Source organism: Pinus tabuliformis, chromosome 7 (assembly GCF_031772625.1).
Source record: "Pinus tabuliformis cultivar Carrire ecotype Pingquan chromosome 7, CPIR1, whole genome shotgun sequence".
NCBI classification, from domain to species: Eukaryota; Viridiplantae; Streptophyta; class Pinopsida; order Pinales; family Pinaceae; genus Pinus; species Pinus tabuliformis.
In genome coordinates this window covers 1,708,414,191-1,708,440,595 of record NC_142293.1, presented here as the reverse complement: position 1 = coordinate 1,708,440,595, position 26,405 = coordinate 1,708,414,191, and the positions used below count along the sequence as shown (strand labels likewise).

General features: G+C 38.9%; 1 protein-coding gene across 1 annotated transcript in view; it reads left to right on the top strand.

Annotated features, from left to right (window-relative positions):
• LOC149255163 (chromatin assembly factor 1 subunit FAS1-like) overlaps positions 1–25,471 on the top strand; it is a 35,590-nt gene extending 10,119 nt beyond the window's left edge. The window contains exons 4-14 of the mRNA XM_089457177.1: positions 21,732–21,879; positions 22,017–22,140; positions 22,225–22,266; positions 22,685–22,974; positions 23,086–23,463; positions 23,638–23,719; positions 23,800–23,943; positions 24,270–24,698; positions 24,793–24,930; positions 25,058–25,100; positions 25,191–25,471. Of these exons, the coding sequence (XP_089313303.1) occupies positions 21,732–21,879; positions 22,017–22,140; positions 22,225–22,266; positions 22,685–22,974; positions 23,086–23,463; positions 23,638–23,719; positions 23,800–23,943; positions 24,270–24,698; positions 24,793–24,930; positions 25,058–25,100; positions 25,191–25,441 (2,069 nt within the window). The 3' untranslated portion in view covers positions 25,442–25,471. The remainder of the gene's footprint in view (positions 1–21,731; positions 21,880–22,016; positions 22,141–22,224; positions 22,267–22,684; positions 22,975–23,085; positions 23,464–23,637; positions 23,720–23,799; positions 23,944–24,269; positions 24,699–24,792; positions 24,931–25,057; positions 25,101–25,190) is intronic.
• The last annotated feature ends 934 nt before the right edge of the window (positions 25,472–26,405 follow it).

The following is a 26,405-nucleotide window of genomic DNA, read 5'->3' as shown; positions in this document are numbered from 1 at the left end:
CATAATGTCATAATGATATGAAAGAGTCAAGAGTCAAGAGTCAAGGACTCAAAACTCAACAGTTATGAAAACTAAAGTCTAATAGAAACTAAAAAAGACAAGTAAACTGTAAATCTACAAGTGGCCCTTGCCACGAGAGTCTCCAGGAGTATAAGCAGGTCGTGGTGGTCTTCTAGGAGTCTCCTGCACAGACCGACGACCAGAACTAGAACCTCCACGTGAGGGTGTCGATGGAGGTGGCGACAGCAATGGAACAAGACTCGGGCCTCGAGCACTGCTACTGGATGGTGGAGGTGGAGGTGGCATGGCTGCTGCAGCTGCTTCATTTTCATCCCGTACAAGCTCCTCTTCTAGTTCTTCCATATGTACAATGCCATCCTCCAAATTGTCGTCCTCAGGGTGATTGTCCCAAATTTTATATGTGGGATCTTCATTAGCCCGATCACAGTAATGGCTCAACAACCTCAAGTTGTAGTGCACATAAACCAAGCTTTCTGCTCGGTTTTTGTTGAGTCTGTTTCTTTTCACATTATGTATATAACTGTAGGTGCTCCAACACCTCTCTGCAGAAGAAGAATTTACAACCTGTGAAAGAACTTTTTTTGCCAATTTTGGCAAAAGTCCGTGGCCGCCATATGTTTCCACCATGTGAGAGAATCAAATTTATCTTTGTCGTCCATTGCATGGAAGTTACCATACAAACCACTGCCACTGAAGTATCTGCCTATTTCAAGGCGCACAGCTGCACATTCCTCCCTGTCAGGCACCAATTTTTCTAATGCTTCCAGATATCCTTTAGTTACCTCTTGATCTAAATGGGGTTTGGTCCTAACACCACCCCCTGCTGCAGGTTGGCCCAACCAAGATGCTGAGTAGTATTTTGGTGTAAGGATATACGCCAAGCAATGTAGTGGAAGGTTAAGCCTATTCCACCGTTCACACACACAATCATGAATCAGTTTGTACAAGTTGGGATCTCTATTATGAACAATGTCTTTTATTTCCCCCAACATGGTATCCATTTGCTCATACACCTCGCCAATCATTGGTTTGTCTGTATCTGCAAACCGAATCATGTTATAAATTGGCTTGGTGAAATCCAATACCTGCCTCACAGTTGTCCAAAACTGCCCATCAAGAGCGGCCTCCTCCACCGTTTCAAAACCTGCCATGTCAGCTACATTTGTAGCCCTTTCCTTTAACACCTGCCAATGTGGACTTGATACCATGCTAGCTAATGCCTCTCTTACCTTCAAAAGGCGCTTGAAGGTGAGGTAATAGCTACCAAATCTAGTCCTCGCAATCTTCAGCAACTCCAATCTCGAGTGATTGCGGAAAAGGCCATGGGTATTGCTATGATTTGTAATAAATTTTATCATTTTTTTTCCTTTCTTGTACAAATCACCAATCCATTGGTATTGTTCATTTTTGTTTTTGACAATATCATGCAACAGAAGGTTCAATGTGTGAACCAAACATCCAGACCAAAATATGTTCGGGTATTTATCCTCAATAATTGCTCCCGCTGCCTTACAATTAGGAGCATTATCAGTGATGACTTGGATGACATTGTATGGGCCAATACGCTCAATTGTTTCAAGTAATGCTTCTGCAATGTTGATAGCAGTCTTGAACTTGTCTGAGTAATCATGTGCAGCTAGAAAGATGGGACCACTAACAGACACAGCAAGAACACTTATCAATGGCTTGCCTTTTACATTTGTCCATCCATCAGATACAATGGACACCCCATTGTCAGTCCAAGAACTTGTCATTTTATTCAAAGAATGTGATATTTTTGCTTTTTCATGATCAAGGCCAACAGTTCTTGCCTTGTCATACCTAGGGCTCTTGTATCCTTTAGGGGCATCATTTATGGCAGAAACCATTTCGTGCCAATAAGGTGAGCGTAGAACATTGAATGGTATCCCACATGCATAGAGGAACCTGTAAACTTTTGAATCCACATCATTCCTACACCCCTCATCAAGGAAATCTGATATGGTTCTACGCCTTAAAGATGATGACCTTGTGCCTCCATGTCCATATCCACTGCCTTGGGAGGATGTTGAAGGAGTTCTTTGTGATTGTGAGCTTGGTTCAAAGAAACCCCTTGATCTTTTTGTTCTGTATTGGGCGTCCTCCTCTTCCTTTATGTATTTGGCTCTATCTGCTGTTGACACCGCTGCACAAGTTTTGATTCCTATTTGTTTCTCTCCATCCCATGGCCTTTTCCCGCAGAGGTGTCTTCTAGCACGAGTGTATGAGCCTGTGTAATCAGTGTTGCAATGGGGGCAATGAAATTTAGTGGTTCCACCCCCTCTCCCTGTTTCAGCCCTGTGAACATATTTCCACAATGGAGTTTGGTCTTGTTTAGTTTTTTGAGGGTCATGTTCACCCTCTTCCACCTCCTCCTCACTGGGGTTTTCACCCATTTGACTTCCTCCGGCTTCTTCATCCACCTCTTCAATTTCAGGCCCCCTTCGTTTCCTACTCCCCACCACCATAATAACCATAAAAGGGACCATGAAGAGGAAAATGCCAATAAATATCCCCAGGTCCATGGTGTTTGATGTTTGTAGGGTTTTGAGTCTTGAATCTGCAAATTAATTTAGTTTATTGGGATTAATTCATTTAATTTATTAATTTAATTTAAATACATGATTTTTAAACAGTTAAACTCAAACAACTAAATTAAATCAACTAAATTAACTACCTAACCAGCTAAACTAACTAGATTACTAAGTTACTTACCTCTGCAGGCTTGCTCCTCGCTCCTTGGCAGTTGCTCCTCGCTCTTCAGCACTTGCTCTTCGCTCCAATGCTCTTGCTCCAGCTCCAAGTTGCTCAATGAAGTGATAATGAAAGTTTTTTTGGCCCATTGGCCTTATAAAACAAAAAAAATTTTAATTTTAATTTTTTAATTTTTTCGGGTCCGGGGATTTTTTTTCCGCCGAACCGCTCCCGGCCCGGCCCGATTCGCTCTCGGAGCGTTTTTTAATGCTCGGGAGCGATCGCTCCCCGATCGCTCCCCGATCGCTCCCAGGCATTAAAAAAACGCTCCGGGAGCGCGGGAGCGATCGCTCCCTGACTCGCTCCCTAACAGACCAGGGAGCGTAAATTTTTTTACGGGAGCGCGCTCCTGAGCCGCTCCCGAGGCGCTCCTGCCCGGAGCGCGCTTCGAGAGCGGGTTCAAAGGGGGGGGGGGCGCTCCCCCGCAACACTGCCCAATAATGCCCTGTTAAGTGCCATTCAACATTAATTGACATGTTATATTTCCATAATGGTCCACTGAACTAGTGTTCTTCCACCTCTGTGGAGTTTGTGATCATTGATTTACATCAACTGCGGATGTCAGAATGCTCTCTTTCACCATTGCCACCTAGAGCATTGTTTTTAGTCTTTGCTTTTTGTTGCTTAGAGCCAATGGCTCGCGACTTTCAGTAATCTAGTAACTGTTAATGCTATGTTGTTGCTCTTAAATCATTTTTTCAAATTGTTTCTTGGTCACTATCAGTTGATTTGTTTGAAGATGAATTTCCACATACTTGAGCTATTTTGTTGCTAAAATATAGAGTTTTTGATGCCTTCAATATTGGCCTTGGAAGCTTAAGCAAAACTATTATATACCATCTGATAGCTGCTTTCTAGCATTTGTTGATGTTTTCTGAATATTCTGTACAATAGCAGGCTTAGTACTAAACAGTTCAGGGCTGTTATATTTTTTTGGCCTCAGATGGTGTGTTAAAATATGTCTAAATTCTCTGCACTAGAATTATGAGTGAAGACTCCTGCGTAACTCCTTGCTTCAGAAATTGCCCATTCCTCATATGCTTTATATGTTGTATCATGCTTTACATCAAGCTGGACAGATAAGCCATTGTAATTATCTCTGCCACAACTTCTACAATTTGCATCCTTTGCTTCACAAACTTTCATCAATCAATGTTTATATGTAATCCAAATGCCACCTATCAAACTGTGACACTTTCAAGGACCATCCCTAGCATACTTTATTCTCATTAACTTCCATGCTCTACAAATATCCTTTACAGACTCATACCAAGCATTCACTATTTGGTTATCTACGATATTTGAGGCTTGAGATATAGCACGATTAGGCCCCAAAACCTGTAACTTTAGCCTCTATCATTTACATACTAAATTCTCAATGAATCTAGTAAATTAGGTGCTTAATGATGGTGATGATTACTTGTATAGTAATGATGGTGATGATCATACTTTCCTCGGTAAAGCAATCATGGCTGTGTTGTTGATGTTTTTGGAGAGTTAAATAATGAGGATCAGTAATACTTTCTTCAATATTTGCAGGTGAGGATCTGTTATGATGTAACATTGGATTTGGAGAAAATGTAATTTTGGTCTTACAGTCACCATTTCCAATACTAATGTTATTATCGGATCTGATTTCCTTGACATGATTGCTCAACCTCTTCTTCAATAGTTGAAAGCAAGGATCTCTTATTGGGAGTGAATGAGACAACCATACCACCTTATTATCTGACAAGATATTTGGTCTTATGATAGGTCATCTTGAAGCAATTCCTTATTAGTGCCATGATAAAGTTTGCAATCTTCCTTGGAAGCTGCCACATGAATATTTGAATTAGGCCTCAATGCCACAATAGCATTAAACCTAATCGATACATGACCAATATGCCCTCTAGCATTACTCAGAGACAAGGAAATTATAGAATCATCATGAAAACGATTGTTATTATTATTGCCACTGTGATTACTTGCCAAGTTGTCTCTCACAGAACTGAGCTTGCATTTTAGAGAGCATATAACATCCCTGCATCATTGAGCCCAATCCGTTGCTGCAATTAATACAACTTTGGTTGTTTCTTCCATGTTGGGGCTTATCTTTGGGCTACAACATAAACATTATACTAGCATCATTAATGTTGTAACATGATGCAGGAGCATCCAACCACCCTTAATCAAAAGTCAAAGTTAGAGCTATGGAGGGGGAGACGTGGACAATCATGTAAACTAGGAGCAATTTTTTGTAAAAAACAAGCTAATTTGATGGAATTGATAAGTCTCGAGAAGACTTAATTTAATGTAATTATGTGCCATGTATGCAAATAGAGAGATTTAGGTGATTTGTGAGAGGAAATTGTGTATTTGAGATGACCCACGCTTATGTCATTTCTTATATAAAGAGAGTTTGTATTGTGAGATAGAGAGCATAGACAGAGAGTGAGAATACAATGCAACTAATAGAGAAATTGTGACTAAGGTTGAAATGCCTTAGACTGTAATTGATTCTGTATAATATAAATATATTTGTTATGTGGATTTCGTGTGTTTGGTTACCAATAGTTAGATGTCTGTGTTGAATAAGTGAAATTCCATGTTGCAGGATTGTTGATCGACCATCGATCACTATAAGGATCGATGGTGATCTAGTGTTAATACGATATATGTGTGTGAGGGCTTAAACAAAGTGTGGCAGAGTTAATTTGGGTGGAAATGCGAATTCCATCATAAGTGAACAAGCGCAAAGGGAGTTGTTAGATCGTTTAGATCAACGGATATTAATGGCGGAAGAAGAATGGCGGAGGAATAGACCGCGAGGGATAGAAGAGTACAAATTTCTTGATCGTGGCTGAAGCCTCACACTAAATCCTAGCCGTTGATCTCATTTTCAAACGCTTACAACATAGTCAACTGTGGGGGTTAAGTTGTTTGGTAATCTGTGTGCTAGTTGAAGACCCGCAGGCTGTAGATTTGATGACCTCGTATATCCAACAGGTATTGGGTCATAAAGTGATCAGACATTAATCTCAGAACGGACCCGAACATTTATAGATTAAGGATTTATAATCCTTATCGGCTCTGTAAGGTTGGGTAAACATCGTGCAAGATTCTTGTGCGATATCGATGTTGACCATTGGATAAAGCGTTCTTTGATCAACAATGGGGGATTGTTGATTAGTTTCGCATCGCAATATTTCATGAGCGGATGAACCTTGGCCTTAAGAAAATGTGATTTGCGATTTGCGATGCTCGGGTGTATCATCAATCGTCGGATTGAATGGTAAGATTGACGATGGAGATTGAAGTCGATAAGGCTTGGGTTTGAGTGGACTCGAGAAGTTTATAGATGTGAGTTTATTTTATTTAGGGTCCGGTCTTGTGTGTTCGGAGTGGGACTAGTGTTTGTTGGTAGATTATGTGTTAAAGCGCTGTTTGGTGATTGGTCGGGTTTTGTTAAAATCCACCAATGCAAAGGCTTCTGATTTGTATAGGTAGGCGATAACCCACAAGTTCATGTAAGGTTATTATGAAAATCAGGGAAATTGCCTTTAGGCGGTTTTTCTTGCATCAAGTGGTATCAGAGCAGGGAAGGGTTTCTTGCGAAAAAGAATATTTTGCGTGCAAAAGGAGGAGGTATAGTTATGTTGAAGACTAGAGAGTTTATGATCTTTGTACTGTTCATAGCGGCAACAGAAGGTGAGAAAACTTGCAATAGCTTAGAGCGTGAAATGCTCATATTGTCTCACAGAAGAGAGAACCATGGAGATGCCAAAAGACTAAGCTCGAGGAGAGAAGCTTGGTGAGGTATCATGTAGCAGAGAAGATTGTTATTGCAAAGGTTTTGTTGCAACTCACAGAAAGGTCATGAAGGCAGTCCCATTAAGGAAGTGGGTAGAATTGCTATGGGATTAGGGTGAAGAATATGACCAGTAGGTCATAAGTTTTTGTGCCTTGGGAGTTTGATGCAGGAGCATCCGACCACCTTTAATCAAAAGTCAAAGTTAGAGCTATGGAGGAGGAGACGTGGACAATCATGTAAATTGGGAGCAATTTTTTGTAAAAAACGAGCTAATTTGATGGAATTGATAAGTCTCGAGAAAACTTAATTTAATGTAATTATCTACCATGTATGCGAATAGAGAGATTTAGGCGATTTGTGAGAGGAAATTGTGGATTTGAGATGATCCACGCTTATGTAATTTCCTATATAAAGAGAGTTTGTATTGTGAGATAGAGAGCATAGATAGAGAGTGAGAATACAATGTAATCAATAGAGAAATTGTGACTAAGGCTGAAATGCCTTAGATTGTAATTGATTCTGTATAATATAAATATATTTGTTATGTGGATTTTGTGTGTCTGGTTACCAATAGTTAGATGTCTGTGTTGAATAAGTGAAATTCCATGTTGCAGGATTGTTGATCGACCATCGATCACTATAAGGATTGATGGTGATCCAACGTTAATATGATATATGTGTGTGAGGGCTTAAATAGAGTGTGGCAGAGTTAATTTGGGTGGAAATGCGAATTCCATCATAAGCGAACAAGCGCAGAGGGAGTTGTCGGATTGTTTAGATTGATGAATATTAATGGCGGAAGAAGAATGGCGAAGGAATAGATCGTGGGGGATAAAAGAGTATAGATTTCTTGATTGTGGCTGAAGCTCCACACTAAATCCTAGCTGGCGATCTCGTTTTCAAACGCTTACGACACAGTCAACTGTGGGGGTTAAGCTGTTTGGTAATTTGTGTGCTAGTTGAAGACCTCGTATATCCAACGGGTATCGGGTCATAAAGTGATCTGACATTAATCTTAGAAAGTACCCAAACATTTATAGATTAAGGATTTATAATCCTTATCGACTCTGTAAAGCTGGGTAAACGTCATGCAAGATTCCTGTGCGATATCGTTGTTGATCGTTGGATCAAGTGTGCTTTGATCAACGGTGGGGGATCATTGATTAGTTACACATCGCAATATTTCATGAGCAGATGAACCTTGGCCTTAAGAAAATGCGATTTGCGATGTGCGATGCTCGGGTGTATCATCAACCGTTGGGTTGAATGGTAAGATTGATGATGGAGATTGAAGCCGATAAGGCTTGGCTCTGAGCGGACTCGAGAAGTTTGTGGATGCGAGTTTATTTTATTTGGGGTCTGGTCTTGTGCGTTAGGAGTGGGACTAGTGTTTGTTGGCGGATTATGTGTTAAAGTGCTATTTGGTGATTGGTCGTGTTTTGTTAAAATCCACCAATGCAAAGGCTTCCGATTTGTATAGGTGGGCCATAACCCACAAGTTCACTTAAGGTTATTATGAAAATCAGGGAAATTGCCTTTAAGCGGTTTTTCTTGCATCATAACACTTTATCCCAGATGTGTTAATAACCTTCTTTATATCACAAATTCCTATTGCATCATAATGAGATGCCTTTCTAATTTGGAGAAATTGATGTCCTGAAGCCAATCCAAGTTCCAACTGAACATAGCAACCCTTCATTGCACACAGATAGAAAGGATTCTTCCCAAGCTTTGCAAACTTGTGAAACATATACTTATACAGATCCTCGGTAAAGCAATCATGTCAAGGAAATCAGATCCTTGGATACATATACTTTGTAAACAGGGCTGTGTGAAAGAAGTGCTACAAAATTTGCATGTTATGGATGGCCTAGTGGACTGTGGTGCATATGCTTGTCTCTTGCAGACCTGCATATGTAAGAAAACATTGCCAAAAAGAAAATTTATCCATGCTCGTATCAATCAGATAGGATTTGTCTCCTTGAAATTATGCATTGGTCCAGGCAATTGAATTTAAGCAAAATACCTCAATAATACATAATTTTATTGGTCGAACATCTAAACACTACTATGTCTCAAAGTTTACTGCAAAGAGCCTTGCCTTGTCAGAAGCACACTTGTAGATTAAAAGTCTATTCTGAGCCTCCAAACGTTGTGGTTAGCAATAAGCAGGCTTTGGGTGCACTGGAAGCAGCATCGGAATCTGCCAAGTAATCATTGGTTGCAATGTTGGATATGCTACAGGCTTCAAGCTCTAATTGAAATTGACAAAAGATCTATCTCAAAATAAAAATTGCTTGGAGAGGTCCAGAAAAGTACTCAAGTCTGCTATAATGCTAATACAGGGTTGTAATTTTCATGTTATTATTCATCCTGCTCACAATGTGGAAAGGTGCATAGTCCACGTCTTCGAAGTTATCATGTATCTTTCCCCTTAAAAAGGTCTCAAATTTTACGAATCAGACAATACGGATACTTGATTTGCACAATGGCTATTTACATGTGCATCAATGGAGATTTTGTTAAACACACACAGCAATGTTGGTGTTGCAAAGAGATTTCAACATGGTTTCTGTATCTGTGTTTTGCACAACCTACAAATAGCAACAAGTGCAACTGAAAGTTAATTCAAACTTGAAAACACATAAATGATTTGGTGATATATTCCATGCCTAATGCAAAGATTGTCATGAGGAAAGCCTATTGGATATTTAGACTTGCCTTCCATTGTTTAAAAATAAATTAAAAAATCTGACTGTTAAAATCTTGGACATGTTACAATTGGTATCAGAGCAAGGTTACAACACTAATGGCTGTATGTGCTCAAATATGGAGATGATAATATGAAAACACTGACATGCACAATTTCGGGGTGTTTAAATGGCTTGTTATTGTCATATGGATGTTGATCAAATCTCTTATTATGCATTCCTTGATGAGGTCTTCAATCAAGTGAGCCTTTGTATGATGACTTCTTTGGAACTATGGCATATGCTTTCCTTAGCTTCTACTTTCCCTTGCAGTCATAGCAGGGGAAATGGTTCTTGGTTTGAAGCTTGTTTTGTTTTATAACAAATCGTACCTTCAAGTAATATTAACATCTGTACCTATGTGCTATGGGTTGAGGTATGATGTGTTTACAGTTCTGACTTCATTCTATTCACTTGCTTTACTTGGTAAAGCCAGAAAAAGAAATAAAAAGTAATATTAACATCCCTACCTATGTGCTATGGGTTGAGGTATGATGTGTTGACAGATCTGACTTCATTCTATTCACTTTCTCTACTTTGTAAAGCCAGAAAAAAGAAAAAAAAGAGACTTCAGTTTGCTAGAGAAAACATGCAGCTCTTGAAAGCTCCAGTAACATTGGAGTTGCATGTTATTCTGAAGGTACACTTACATGTCAAAAGGCGGTGCTGCTATAATTGGTACACCATTTATTGTAGATAGATCATAAACATCTATTTAGATGAGCTGCCTTAGTGTTATTTCTCTTTGAGATAGTCCTGCTAACCTCATAATGACAATGGCAATAGTCAATAAGGGAATATAAGAGGATAAGTAATGAGTCTGTCCATGTTACATGGACCATCCTGCAGAAACATTTTGGAGAGAGGCTTGACATACCCGATTTAGACTCTAGAGCTTGAGTTCTTATCGAGCCACAAAGCCAAATACGAGTGTACACATTTTGGCATTTTTCACAATGAATTTGTACCTCAATATTTATGTCTCTAGCCTGCCTGAAGGCTGCACTGGTCCTGTGCCAAAAACTCTGTACTTGGTAAATCGTTTCCTATGATTAACTTTCTATGGTATTAAACCAACTACTTTCAAATTTCTTTGTGTGAGTCAGGAATACTCTGAATTGGCTCAACTAAATCCTCTTTGAAGCTTGTTCAATCTGCCACTGCTCAATTTACTCATAATAAACTATTAAAGTAGATTGTCTTCCTTTGCACATCTCACGGTACTCTATGTGGCCACTTAATTCCAATATTTCTGTTTTGAACCAGCAATAATCGAAACCAATCATTGGATTATCAATGCCACCATTGAAGTGGGAAGCAAGCATTTCTTGCAAGTTTGGTTATTGATAGTAGAGATTAGTACACAGTTTTATTGCTGTTAAACATTTAAATTGTGAACTCACCTGTAGTTCCTCAACCTTATTTGTGTCTTCTTCCTGATTTGCAATGCTTTTCATACTTGAACTCATGGTGAAATTTATTACATGGTTTTCAAATGGTGAACAACAAAAGGATATGGTGGACAAATTGTTGCACAAGTATTTGACTAGAATGATTATTGGCAGCAGATTCAAGTATTTGTTGTTGGGAAGAAGAAAGTTGTTTCCTCTGTTCTCACAGAATTAAATAAAGACAATAATAAAATTATGGAAATGGTTCAGGTACATTATTATTATGTTACGATGGGAGTTAGTTCTTGGATGACGCATGAAATCGTAAGCATGTAAATTTTGTGATATGTATATATGGTGCAAGGCACTCTTATCAGTTCACCTGTTAATGTACTTAATTAACCCAGAGCCACAGATAATTCTAAAGCTCCTAGAATGGTGCAGGAAATGAATTTTCCTTTGGAAACGTTAGACATTAACTTGGCAGCATAATTGATTTTGACTTAAAGAAACCATAAATCATGTTGTTAGGAGCTATTAAAAATGAGTTAGGAAGTGGCAAATATGTAAAACTCTCAAACATTTTTGTTAAAAGAATTCTTGACAGCTTCACAATATACTGCTCTTTAATTAGGTATAAAGAAGGGTTGGCCATTGGACAGGCTAAAAAACATATAAAAAGATAAAGAAAATAGGGGATGACTTGGGTGTCCTTTCAAAAAATTGAAAGACTCCTTTTTATGGCCATGCTGGTATGGCCAGCGAAGTAGAATTGATTTTGAATGACTTGAAGCAAGTGGTTAAAGCTGAATTTTCAAATTTCTTATGCTATGATAGCATGGCCATGTAAAAAAAAAGAAGGATTGGCAGACTTATCTAAGCCATTGAATATTGCCAAAAATGTGGACCTTAAAGTTTCTCACCAATCAATTTTCATATAATTATGTCCCCTGGCTACCACCTGTAACAGACTCCTAAATATATTATTACAAATTTTGATGCCCTTTTTGTTAAATCCTTAGTCATAATGTAGGAAGTGAAGGCAAGATGTTATAACTTTCTCTATTCAATCAGCATTTATAGCTGCAAGAGCTGCTGTGCCTTACTACCTCTTCTCGATTGTTTACTAGGATAATATTGGCGAGAGACATTGATATGATGATCACAAGGCAAAGGCATGCTCTATTTTTTGTGAATCGATGAGCATTACATTTGCTTGTTTAGAACATATAATTTGAGGATATAAATATGCTTGTGTTTCTCAATATATTTTACTTTAACAATCTTGGATACATCCAATGCAAGAATGGCTGAATAAACTACTGTGGAAAAATTGGCACAAACAATGGAACCAACAGTATTGTGACTGGCATTGAAGATGCCACATTTACTGCAAGCCTTCAAGGCCTCTTGTAAGGGAGTTGCAAAGGATTCCTAAGTGAGTGAAGAGTCTTGTTGAAATATTCCCACATCAGGAGGTAAATGAAGATGCAACTTTCCTTTTGATGTGTCATTGCTTCTTCTGGCAAGTGTGATTTTTGTATCATTATTTCAAAAGATTCTCGGTACCACCACTGCAAATACTTTTTGAGTATTGATGTAGATTGATGAAGTGTGCATTTTCCATTCCACAATGTCCTTGTTGGCATTATGATTTAAGTGTTGTCCTTGATGGCAACTCACTCAGAGGTTGGTACAGGTGATGGCAACTTAATCAGAAGACAGATCTCAGTACATCATGCCAAGGAAGCTCATACATGCCGTTTCGTTAAGCCCAAGTCGCGTGTACACGCTAGTTCGATTCAGAAAAAGCGCGTGTATGTGGAAAGATTCCTTTGGTCCATGGTGGTTAGTCCTTGGAAGTTGTGCCTATGATTTCGGATCATTATGTCTCGACGGGCGTGTCGATCCCTAGTTTTAAAGTTGATGGTATTGTGTTACTATGGTTTTGGCTCTTGGTATTGAGAAAGGCCTAAGGCTATATAAGGAGAAGAAGATCATTAGGCAATATAATCTTTCGACAAGGCTTGAATATCTAAGAGAGAAAGAGATCTGATATGCAGGGTTCGGGTTGCTTGATATGAGCTAAGGAGAAATCACATCGGCGGATGGAAGACTAGATCTAAGGACAAATCGGGATCTAATGGTTTGAAATGCTCTATTATGATATGGTTGATTATGCGTATTTCTAGATCTGCATACTGTCGCAATATTATGTTCTGGATCTAACTGATGTCTGGTACAGCTGCAAGTTGAGAGAATCTATTTTTAGATCTGTACGCAGGTTGGCTTAAGTAAAAACGCGTGTACACGCGGGTTTCGCTCATTGAAGTAGCGTATATCTCTTGAAGCTTATTTTTGGGTTTTGCAGTTGGATCTGACTGTTATTGCAGAGTTCTGTAGACTGCTCTGGGTTCTGGTATCTGGTGATTGACAGGGTTCAGTGGTTCAGTGATTCAAAGTTTGATAATTCTAGTTTGGTTGTTTTATGCTTCATGGATCTGTTATGAAAGTTGAATGAATTGGGTTCTACAGATTGAATGTTGTGCTTCAGGAATATCCAGTCTGAAAATGTATGAAAAGTGATACCTGAAAGAAAGAAGATTGTAGGCCAGCACCTACGTACTAGTATCTTGGCTAGTACAAGAGCAAAGGGGGTTGGAGCTCCCTTCCAAGGAAGTTTGGAGAACGAGAGAAGGTTGTAGCCTTCTGCAGGTTGTAGCCTGCGTACTGGTATAAGGCTGCACCAGTACAAAAGATTGTAAACTGAAGTTTCTTATTAAAGAAAGATAGAGACAACTTGCAGCAGGTGGTTTTCACCCACATTGGGTTTCCACCTTATATCTTGGTGTTCATGTGTGTGGTTTTTGATCTGTTCTGTTATACTGCACCTGTTTACTGTTAATGTGGTGAATAATGTCCTGATGAACTTAACTGAAGAATAAGCTAACTAAATTATGAGTTTTCTTCTTATACGCTGTTTTACTTAACCACAGTAGCGTGTACACGCTGGTTCACCTAACTGAAGTAGCGTATATGTTTCTGAGCATTGAAAAGTTTGATTGATCTGATAATACTGATTCACCCCCCCTCTCAGTATTATTTCCAACAATTGGTATCAGAGCAGGTCCTTCAGAGAAGCTTGATCGCTTGAAGGTAGATCATTCATCATGAGCAACTACGAGAAAGAAGCATCAATCAGGCCACCGATTTTTGATGGGACAAATTTCAATTATTGGAAGGTAAGAGTTACTGCATATCTTCAATCTCTTGGTACAGAAGTTTGGAACATTGTAGAAACAGGCTATGCTTTTCCTTCAGCTACTCCTACAGATCCAGCTGAGAAAAAGAAGTATGAAACAAATGCAAAAGCAGTCAGTACTCTATTAGGAAGTATATCTCAAACAGAATTCATGAAGGTCATGCACTTCAAATCAGCAAAAGAAATATGGGACAAAATGATCACTAGCTATGAAGGAGATGAACAGGTAAAGCAAGCTAAACTTCAAACTCTCAGGATTCAATATGAGACTCTCAAGATGTATAATGATGAAAGTGTGGCTAATTATTTTCTTCGGGTAGATGAGATTGTTAATTGTATGAAAAATTTGGGTGAAGAAATAAGAGAAACTATAGTAGTTCAAAAGATTCTAAGATCATTATCCCCCAAGTTTGAATCTAAAGTATCTGCAATAGAAGAAAAAGAAAATCTCCGTGTTCTCACTATGTCTCAGCTACATGGAATTCTAACCGCTTATGAAATGAGAAAGGGAGGTCCATCTGACAGAAGGGAAGCTGCTTTTAAGGCATCAGGAAAAGAAGATTACTATGAAGCAAGCCATGTTCCAGAAGAAGAGGAAGAAGAATCAAATTTTGTCAGAAATCTTCAAAGGGGTTCTGGAAGGTTCAGAGGTAAGCTACCTTTCAAATGCTTTGCTTGTGGGAGAGTAGGTCATTATGCTGCAAAATGTCCTTATAAGGATAAAGGAAAAGAACCTGCTAGATGGAACAAGAAACAAAGTGCAAATAAGAAAAGCTACTACACCCATGAAGATAGTGATGGCTTATCAAACAGTGATGAAGATGAACAAGGTAATAAATATAAGCTGTTAATGGCATTTGAAGATGATGATTATGAGGATGCTGTAGATGTGGATAATCTCTATAATGAAATCACTAGACTCAAGAGATGCATAGAAGAAAAGAATGTGATCATTGATACTTTGCAATTTCAAATTGATGAAAAGGAAAAACATCTTGAAAAACTAGAAGGTGAAATTGTTGGTCTCAGAAAAGAAATTGAGAAAACAAAAGCTATTAATCTTAAATTTGTCAAAGGATCTGAAACTTTGGATGAGATTATCAGTGTGCAGCGGTCTCCTCTAAACAAGACAGGTTTGGGCTATAATGGAGAAACCTCTCAAGCATCCACCTCAAAAAGTTATCTTGATGCAGCAAGAAGAAATGAGCGGAAGAACAATGAAGATAATCAGGTAAAGCAGGGACGAATTACAAACAGAAACTATCAGGGACAATCCTCCTTAAGGATGAACAAAAGCTACAACCAACCACAGGTAAAATCTTCTCAGTTTGGCTCAAGAATAGATGAAAATAGAAATTACAATCAGTTGGCTGGTAGATTCAATAACCGCAGAAGCTTCTTCAATGGACAATGCTTTTCTTGCCATAACTTTGGTCACAAAGCAGCTCAATGTGTTGCATATAAAACAATCATGACTAGGGAAGCTCAAAAACAAAGAAGTATGACAGGGATTACAAAAAGGACCTATAACAACTTTTCGGTTCTTGAAAATGAAGTTGAATGTTCTATTTGCAATAATTTTGGTCATAAAGACTCTGAATGCAGGAGCAGGTTTCAGGAGAAAAAGGAACAAGCCACAAGCACCAAAACATGGAGAATAAAGGAACCTCAAACAGAAAGATGTGGGATAGCATTTTATGCAGAAGGACAGGAAAATCTATGGTACATTGACAGTGGATGTTCGAAACATATGACAGGTGATAAAGAAAAACTTGAATCTTATTCTACTTTAGAAAAGGGAAAGAAAGTTTCTTTTGGAAATGATACTCCTGCAACTATAAAAGGAAAAGGTATTGCTCCTTTGAAAGAAAAGGTCAAGGCTGGAAATGTTTTGTATGTTGATGGATTGAAGCATAATCTTCTAAGTGTCAGCCAGATGTGTGATCAAAAAACCGAGGTTATTTTCAGATCGAATGGATGTCTTGTTCGTGATCTTGATACAGGTAAAACAGTTCTCAAAGGCAAAAGAACTCCAAATAATCTGTACATATTTGAAGAAGGACAACAACAATGCTATCTTAGCAAGGATGAAGAGCACTGGTTATGGCATCGAAGGTTGGGACATCTAAGCTTCTCACAAATAAGGAAAGCATGCAAATATCAGGCAGTTCGCGATCTTCCAGATATCAAAATTCCAGACAACACCATATGCAAATCTTGTCAGTTTGGAAAGCAAACCAGAACTAACTTTCCAGAGAAGGAAGGATCAGCTAGCTTGCCTCTTGAGCTAGTCCATACAGATGTATGTGGTCCATTTAGGAAAAGGACACCTCGAGGAGAAGAATATCTGATATTATTCATTGATGATTTCTCAAGGTTTGTTTGGTTAGGGCTTATGAAGCACAAAGATGAAGCATTCGAAAAATTCAAATCCTTCAAAGCATTGGCTGAAAATGAATCAGGACACAAAATTAAGTGCCTCAGATCTGACAGAGGTGGGGAGTTCACATCAAATGAATTTTTCGATTTCTGCGATGAACATGGGATAAGAAGAGAATTCTCTACAGCTAGAACTCCTCAGCAAAATGGGGTTGTGGAAAGAATGAACAGAACTATCCAACAAATGGCTCGTGCTATGCTCGATGAATCAGGTACTCCTGCAACCTTCTGGGGTGAAGCTGCACATGCTGCTGTTATTATTCTTAACAAAACAAATGTCCGAGTAAACAGCACTCAAACACCTCATGAGCTTTGGAGTGGTAAAACTCCTTCCGTGAAGCACTTCAAAATCTTTGGGAGCAAATGTTATATTAAGAATACTGATGAGCAACTTGGCAAACTTGAACCTAGAGCAGATGAGGGCATTCTTCTTGGTTATTCTCCACATAGCAAAGCATACAAGTGCTACAATAAAAGACTTGGCAGAATTGTTGACAGTATTGATATAGTGGTTGATGAGAAGGGATATATTCCTAGGCAAGTTCATCATGAAGACATTGAAGAAGATGAAGGTTACTCTCAAAGGCGAAATGATGAAGAAGAAGAACCTCAAGAAGAAGAAGAATCTCAAGAAGAACCAGAGGAGCAGACAAGAATAGAAGAGAAGACTCCATCCAGATATGTCCAAAAGAATCATCCAGAAACTCAGATTGTGGGGCAGAAAGAAGCAGGAGTACAAACAAGAAGGACACTTGCAGAAGCTTCAAGCTACTTGGCACTACTCTCCTCCATTGAACCACAAAATGTGAAAGAGGCATGCAAAGATGAATGTTGGGTCAAAGCAATGGATGAAGAACTTGAGCAAATCGAAAAGAACAACACTTGGGAATTAGTTCCTAGACCAAAAGATAAGAATGTAATAGGAACAAAATGGGTCTTCAAGAATAAATTAAATGAAAATGGAGAAGTAATTAGAAACAAGGCCAGACTTGTTTGTAAAGGGTATGCACAGCAAGAAGGAATAGATTTTGAAGAGACCTTTGCTCCTGTGGCAAGACTAGAGGCCATCCGAATGTTCCTTGCTCTCTCAAGCTTTCAAAACTTCAAGGTATTTCAAATGGACGTGAAATCAGCCTTCCTGAATGGAGACTTAGAAGAAGAAGTATATATTGAGCAGCCAGATGGTTTCATTCTTGGGAATGATCCAAACCTTGTATGCAGATTGAAAAAGGCACTCTATGGACTCAAACAAGCTCCAAGGGCTTGGTACTATCGGTTGGACAAATATCTTCACCAACAAGGCTTTTCAAAAGGATCAGCAGATAGCAATCTCTATATAAAAGTTGAAAATAACAAATTGCTAATTCTTGTTGTTTATGTAGATGATATTATTTTTGGCAGCAATGAAGAGACCATGAGTCAAAACTTTGCCTTGGTTATGCAGAAAGAATTCGAAATGTCACTTCTTGGAGAATTGACATATTTTCTTGGATTGCAAATCCAACAAAATGAAGGAGGTATCTTCTTGTCTCAAACCAAATACCTCAAGCAGATCTTGAAGAAGTATGGCATGGAAGAGTCAAAGCCAGTATGTACACCCATGGTTACAGGATGCAGCCTCAGTGCAAATGATGAATCAGCAGCAGTTCACCAACCCACTTATAGATCCATGATTGGGAGTTTGCTTTATTTGACAGGTACTCGACCAGATATTACACATGCAGTAGGAATGGTTGGAAGATTTCAAGCCAACCCAAAGGAAACTCATCTTCAGGCAGTCAAAAGAATCTTCAAATATCTTCAAGGGACCCAAAACTATGGCTTATGGTATCCTAGAAATACAGATCTCACTCTTCATGCTTACACAGATGCAGATTGGGCTGGAAGTGTGGATGATAGGAAAAGCACAAGTGGAGGTGCTTTCTTCATGGGTTCCAGATTAGTATCTTGGTTCAGCAAGAAACAAAGTTCGATTGCCTTATCTACAGCTGAAGCAGAATATGTGGCTGCAGCATCTTGTTGCACACAACTTCTTTGGATGATGCAGACCTTGCAGGACTTTCAAATCACTTGCACTCCACCTGTCTCTATCTTATGTGATAATACAAGTGCAATCAGCATTTCAAAGAATCCAGTCATGCACTCAAAGACCAAGCACATACCAATCAAGTACCATTTTCTTCGGGAACAAGTGCTTGAGCAGAAGGTCAAGTTGGAGTATGTTCCTTCTAAGGAGCAAGTTGCTGATATTCTCACAAAACCACTGCCCAGGGAAACTTTTGAATATCTCAGACAAAAGCTGGGAGTAGTTGATGCTTCATCCTGTTGTTGAAGTTTGTTTGTTCTACAGAAAAGTTGGTATACGCAGGTTACGGAAGGGATATGCGCGTATACACGCGGTTTCATGATGGGTAAGTCGCGTGTATGTTGGACGCTTGTTGCAGAAAGTATATCCGCGTACATACGCTGTTTTATACAGGAAAAATCGCGTATATGAAGTTCTGAACAGCAAGGGCAAACTCTGGAGTTCTGAACAGCAATGGGAATGTCAGAATTCTTCAGGCACAGTTTCAGGGAGTGCAACAGGCACAGGTTCAGGGGGAGCAGCTTAAAAGTCTCATAAAGCATTGTTGGCATTCAGATGTTTTGGTTGTTGGTTTCAGGAGAAGGAGCTCAGAAAGAAATCCTGGTTGCTGATCTAACAAGATGTTTATCAGATGCTGCTGGTGCCTTTCCTAAGTCTTGGTCTAGATCTGTTGTCTCTATGTCATGTATCTCTCTTGTCATATTTCTTTTATGGTGTCAAGGTCATGTAACGGCCTATGTTGGTTTCCCCACTATGCCTGGGATGAATGCTGTAATATAATTGGTTGTTTCTGATTTGTCCCCTCTTGGTAGGGAGTATGGATGTATGTATTGAGTCTTTTGGTGATAGGACGGTCCCTTATGGTGTATAAGTCTTGGTTCTTGTTGAAGAACATCTTTTGCAGATCTGGCCTACTGTCAGGGGGAGCACGAGTCAGCACAGCCAAGCAGAGGTATCAGCATGTCCTCAGGGGGAGCACAGCCCTTTGCCCTTGATGTCAAAGGGGGAGAGTGACTTGGTGTGGTGGTTGCCATCAAGTCCAAAGGGGGAGATTGTTGGCATTATGATTTAAGTGTTGTCCTTGATGGCAACTCACTCAGAGGTTGGTACAGGTGATGGCAACTTAATCAGAAGACAGATCTCAGTACAGCATGCCAAGGAAGCTCATACACGCCGTTTTGTTAAGCCCAAGTCGCGTGTACACGCTAGTTCGATTCAGAAAAAGCGCGTGTATGTGGAAAGATTCCTTTGGTCCATGGTGGTTAGTCCTTGGAAGTTGTGCCTATGATTTCGGACCATTATGTCTCGACGGGCGTGTCGATCCCTAGTTTTAAAGTTGATGGTATTGTGTTACTATGGTTTTGGCTCTTGGTATTGAGAAAGGCCTAAGGCTATATAAGGAGAAGAAGATCATTAGGCAATATCATCTTTCGACAAGGCTTGAATATCTAAGAGAGAAAGAGATCTGATATGCAGGGTTCGGGTTGCTTGATATGAGCTAAGGAGAAATCACATCGGTGGATGGAAGACTAGATCTAAGGACAAATCGGGATCTAATGGTTTGAAATGCTCTATTATGATATGGTTGATTATGCGTATTTCTAGATCTGCATACTGTCGCAATATTATGTTCTGGATCTAACTGATGTCTGGTACAGCTGCAAGTTGAGAGAATCTATTTTTAGATCTGTACGCAGGTTGGCTTAAGTAAAAACGCGTGTACACGCGGGTTTCGCTCATTGAAGTAGCGTATATCTCTTAAAGCTTATTTTTGGGTTTTGCAGTTGGATCTGACTGTTATTGCAGAGTTCTGTAGACTGCTCTGGGTTCTGGTATCTGGTGATTGACAGGGTTCAGTGGTTCAGTGATTCAAAGTTTGATAATTCTAGTATTGGTTGTTTTATGCTTCATGAAAGTTGAATGAATTGGGTTCTACAGATTGAATGTTGTGCTTCAGGAATATCCAGTCTGAAAATGTATGAAAAGTGATACCTGAAAGAAAGAAGATTGTAGGCCAGCACCTACGTACTAGTATCTTGGCTAGTACAAGAGCAAAGGGGGTTGGAGCTCCCTTCCAAGGAAGTTTGGAGAACGAGAGAAGGTTGTAGCCTTCTGCAGGTTGTAGCCTGCGTACTGGTACAAGGCTGCACCAGTACAAAATATTGTAAACTGAAGTTTCTTATTAAAGAAAGATAGAGACAACTTGCAGCAGGTGGTTTTCACCCACATTGGGTTTCCACCTTATATCTTGGTGTTCATGTGTGTGGTTTTTGATCTGTTCTGTTATACTGCACCTGCTTACTGTTAATGAGGTGAATAATGTCCTGATGAACTTAACTGAAGAATAAGCTAACTAAATTATGAGTTTTCTTCTTATACGCTGTTTTACTTAACCACAGTAGCGTGTACACGCTGGTTCACCTAACTGAAGTAGCGTATATGTTTCTGAGCATTGAAAAGTTTGATTGATCTGATAATACTGATTCACCCCCCCTCTCAGTATTATTTCCAACAGTCCTTGGCAGAAAATGATCTTTATTATATTCCATGTTGGTTTCTGGTTAATCTACGAACTTCACATATATTATTATTGGATGTTTTATGCTTCATTTAACATGTAACTGTTTGAGTATTTGTATGCTTTGTATGGCTGCATTTTGCTCTCTGAGAAGTATACGGGTAAATAAGAAATCTAAAATTAATACAGTTGATGATAATAATGAGCTAAAGATGATTTTTAAGTTCATGGCATTTAAAATATATACATTGTGAAGGGGATGCCATTAGTTTTTCAAATATATATTCAAGCACTATAACGGGCAACCAAAATGAGCAAAGATTATTTTGATATCTACCAAGGAGTTTTAAGGGAAGATCATGATGCTATTACTCATCACAGCCTGAAAGTCAGTTCTCTAGATGCTCCTTAGTAGGAAAGGAAGTTTGGCATAGATAAGAGTTTTTGAAAATCAAGCAACTGTACAAAGGCATCATGCACAAGTCTCATGTTAGGGTAAATTTCAGTTTTCAACAATTCCCCACCATTTCGATCAGTATATTTTGATGGTGAAGACTAGCATTCAATGAAGCTCTAACTTCTCTCTACACAGCTGGAAGAAAATGGGTAGTTATTTCTTAGGCCAAAAGTCAAGGCAAAAAAATAGGCCCTGCACAGTGTTGAGAAGCTAACTTTCTTCTTTTTGATGCTTGCAAACAGCAATGCTATCAGCGTTGTCATCACTGGAATCACAAGAAAGTGGGAATATAGATGTAGCTAAGGCTGAGGAATTGCTTGCTAGAGCTGATGATGAGATGAGCATTCGTGCTATGGTTGCAGACTTGCTTCAGAAAAATCATGCTCAGATGTAAGATCCTCAATCACATGTTTATGCATTGAATCAATTTACTTGGATGCTGTTAGAACTTAGATTTACCAATTTGGATATGTACTGCTAGTTGAAGATATTCAATGTTGCCAACATGTTTATGTTTATTGATGTAGAATGGTCAAGCAAGCCAAGCTGAAGGAGAAAGAGGCAATTAAGGAGAAAGAAAGAAATGAACGAAAGAGTGAGATGGAACAGAAACGGTTGGAACGGGAACTGAAAAGGGAGAAGATTCAACAGGTTAGTTGAATTCTTATTAAAGAATCACAAGCTTTAAAAGCTAGGGGTTGGAGGTTTTACTAACATTTCTTATTGCAATTCTAGGAAAGGGAACAAGCCCGTGCTCAGAAGGAAGCTATCATTCAAGTAAGATTTTCAGGCTACACTGCTTTCTTTGATTATGTCTTGAAATAGATTTGCATTATTTTTAATCCAGATGCCCATGCAAATGTGAAAGTGGGAAATTGGCTATGTTGATTTTCTTTTTAGATTATTACAATTATGAGGACATGTTATGCCTATGTTAAGTTTATCACGCCGTTTATTTATTTGATTTCACCAATATATTTCCCAATTTTTTAAGTCTTCTACTTCTGTAGTATATTGGAATATGGTTTTACATGAAATTACAGTCAAACTCAAATTCAAGCAGGAAACATTTTTTCCCAAGTGGCACAAGAAAAGAAAAGCTAAGATTTATACAACTCTGATGGGAAACACTTTACTCTGTACTCCATGATGGCACCATATATAGTTGATAACATTATTAGTTGTCTTGAACCAGGAGAGGGAAAAGAAAAGGCAACAAGAAGAGGCAGAAAAAGAACAGAAACGGCGTGAAAAGGAAGAAGCTGAGATGAAAAAGCAACTTGCATTACAAAAACAGGCCACACTCATGGACCGATTTCTTCACAGTAAAAAAGATGCAATTAACACTCAAACAGTGCCCACTGTATCAGATGAAACAACTCATAATTCTTTGCAGAAAAATGCACAGATTTGCAGTGGTGTTATGATGTCAATGGATCAAATGTTACTGCAAGCAGCAGAGACAGAGACGGGGGATCTTCTAAGGTTGCTGTTATAGCTTTTTATAAATATGTGAAATGGGGCATGGATATGTTGTATTCTTTTTAGATTCTAAGTACTTTTAGTTGAATGGCTTTGATTGTTTGGTGTGCTCAGGTCCCACCTGGAAGCTTGGCACAAAAGTAATTGGCGAATTTCTGCACAAAGGCATCTAAGTTGGGGTATCCGGCGTAAACCCAAAGTTGCATTGTTCAATGAACTTCGTTTGCAGGGGGCATCTGCTGAAGCTGAAGCCCTGGCAAAAGTGCAATCCTCTACAAGCAAAAAGCGAACTTATAGTGATGTTGAAGATCATGAGTTCATGGCAAAGAACCTTGCAAATGACTGGGAAGAAGTTTTGGGTGATAGTTTGCCTGGCAATAATGGAAATACCACTGCACAAAGAGAAACTAGGCTTCATAGCAAGAGAAGAAAGCTTTTGCAGTTTGATCACAGCTACAGACCTGCTTATTATGGAACCTTCTCAAAGAAAAGGTGATGACACTTTGCACAGTTTCAAGGCTTTTTATTATTAAAGAAACAGGTAGTGTTTTAACTTTGATAGACCATGATGAGGAACATATGAAACAACTGGAAGCTCATGTAGTCTTAATCCTGCAGTAGGCAAGATGGAAAGATTCTGGTTCTGACTCTTTGGTTTTGATGCAGTGATGGCATTAGGCCCCGAAATCCTTTCAGGAAGGACTCCTCTTTGGACTATGAGAATGATAGTGATGAAGAATGGGAAGAGGTACTCATCACTAAATTTTTTTTGTAAGAGTATTTGGCAATATTTTGTTGAGCTTTTCTTACTCTGTTAAATATCTTCAGGAAGATCCTGGTGAAAGCCTTTCTGACTGCGACAAGGATGATGAGGAAGAAAAGATTGAGGCTGAGACAGAGAAGTTTAAATCTGAAGAAGATGATGATAGTGATGGATTTTTTGTACCCGATGGATATCTTTCTGAAGATGAGGTAAACTCTAGAGAAAAAATTGTCTGAGGAGGCTCTTTAATCATGAGTGCATAAAAACCCTTTGCTATCGTTTTAGCATTTCTTGTTGCAATATCCGAGTTTTCTTGGGAAGTAATTAAGGTTTCTTCTCGTTGCTGGAATGATCTCAAAAGCAGGGTTATTATGGAAGTAGGTATATAATTCGAAGGCAACCATTTAATTCCTTTGGGGATGTATATAGTTGATATATTTGTTGGCCTTGATGACTCCTAGTAACATTTCAAATTGTGCACCTATATTTTCCATCCCAAGGTATGAGAATGATTTCGTGTCTTGTGCATGAACAGGGTGTCTGTTTGGATGACATTGAATCAGATATGGAAGAAGATATACAAGAGGATATACCCCCCTATAGCGTGTCCCAAAATGGTGACAATAACCAATGGCTAGAAACTGAGTCTGAGTGGCATGCATTTGAGCGGCAGCAAAAGGTCCTAGAAAATGCAACAGAACAAGCCTTGCGGTCAAATCATGTTTTCATCATAACAAATCTGCATAATATGAATAGTGATCACTCTCCTCCGGAGCCAAATCCTAGGCATAGACTGGAACAAATTTGCTTACAAGCTCTGCGAATTCAGATTTGTTTGCCAGAAATACTTATTGAACTGCCTTCTGAACGTCCAACAGAGGCAAACCCTAAAGAGGATCGGGAGCCTTCTAAACGACAAAAGAAAAACTGCATTGTTATTCCAGACTCAGACATACCTGAACTGGTGAGTAATCATGCTTTCCCATATGAAGGATTTATGATTGGGGGTTCCTAGACTTGTACTCCATCTCATATCTCCTGATATATGTTTTCTTCAGATTCGTACTATCCAGTCCTCTACCCAAGGCATGAATAAGATAGTTGAGTCTCTGCTTAACAAATTTCCTAGCATACCAAAGAAGCAGTTGAAAAGCAAAATTCGTGAAATATCGGATTTTGTAGAAAACCGTTGGCAGGTTTGTGTAATTGCTTCTCCCAACACTTGTGAATTTACCTGTACTAGCTGCATACTGGCATTAGCTGAATTTCATGTTTTACTTATACTTAGTTATTAAATTGTCGAATGCTTGTGTCTTATTCCAGGTCAAAAAGGAGGTCCTTGAAAAATTGGGTATGTTGCTTCCAGGTGAGTGTTATGTCCAGTAGATGAACGCTCTAAACTTAAACTGTGGTCCATTTGCCAGTTCTCATTCCCTGGTGCTCATCTATCATGCAGGGCAAGCCTTGGAAGTGACAAGTAAACCAACACTAAATGCTTTGGAAGTGACAAAGACTCCAATACTAAAGGCTTCCGAAGTGACAGATACTCCAACAAGGAAAATTAAGGGTATTACAACATACTTCTCAAAGCGATGTTTACCTCCTGAAGCAGCTGGATCGAATGTGCAGTCTTCTCCTGATGGTTCTGAAAAGCAAAAGAATATGCTGCCTGCGATGATGGAAGAGTGCAAAGTAAAGATGCCGTAGCGTAGCTAAGTTATGGAGCTGCTCGTACTATGTAACTGTGTTAAATTTTTCGTTTAGAGGTTCCAATTTTTTCATGTACAAAGGAATTTCGAATGGGCCATAGGGAAGCATCATACTCCATGCATGGATGAAAAATTAACGGTTATTGTCCTTTATTACCGAGGCGCCCATGAGTCCAAGAACCAGTCTCTGGTCATACGAGGCTTGGAAAGTGGCTGGATCGAGGCATTTGGAAAGTGGGTGGATATTAGCCCGTATCACAGTAATCTATTCATTGAGTTTTTGGTTATATTTTGTTCTTTTTGTACAATTTGAAATTTGCGGTGAAAGAAAATAGTTATGGCGTAATCTCTGCCCTAAAGCAGGTTGTGCTTGATTTTGTAGTGAAGAATTTAGATGATGCATTTGCATTATGTTTAAGAGTCGGAAATTTTGAGGGTGATTTTTGAGGGGCACTCAAAAAGTGATTGGGTAGTTCGAAGGTTGCTTTAATGCTTTTTATGCATTGAAAAGTGAGAGGAAGATTGATGATATTTTGAAAATGAGCATGATTGGTATTGTTATTATATGCTGAAGATTCAGATTCAGATTCATTTTAGTTTATGGTTATATATATTTTATTTTGAATATTTATGGTATGATGGTAGTCATTAAAGAACAATAAATTATCATTGTATTGGTAAAGTTTTAATTTAAAAGAATTTGATTTTTTTTGATAAGTAAAACTAATCTATTGATATAGGCAAAATGTACAAGGAGGCACTGGCCTCAGCGGTACTGGGTCAATGGAATGACCATTCTAATCTTCCAAACTTGAGATCGAGACTGCCCCAGAAGGGGAAACCAGTCCAAGCCCAAAATTGAAAAAGTTTCAGCTGCCCACGCAGGGGCTATAGTTCCCATATACAAAAAATTGGAGTTAAGACTGAGTAAATCAAAACTTGATTCAGACTTGACCATGATA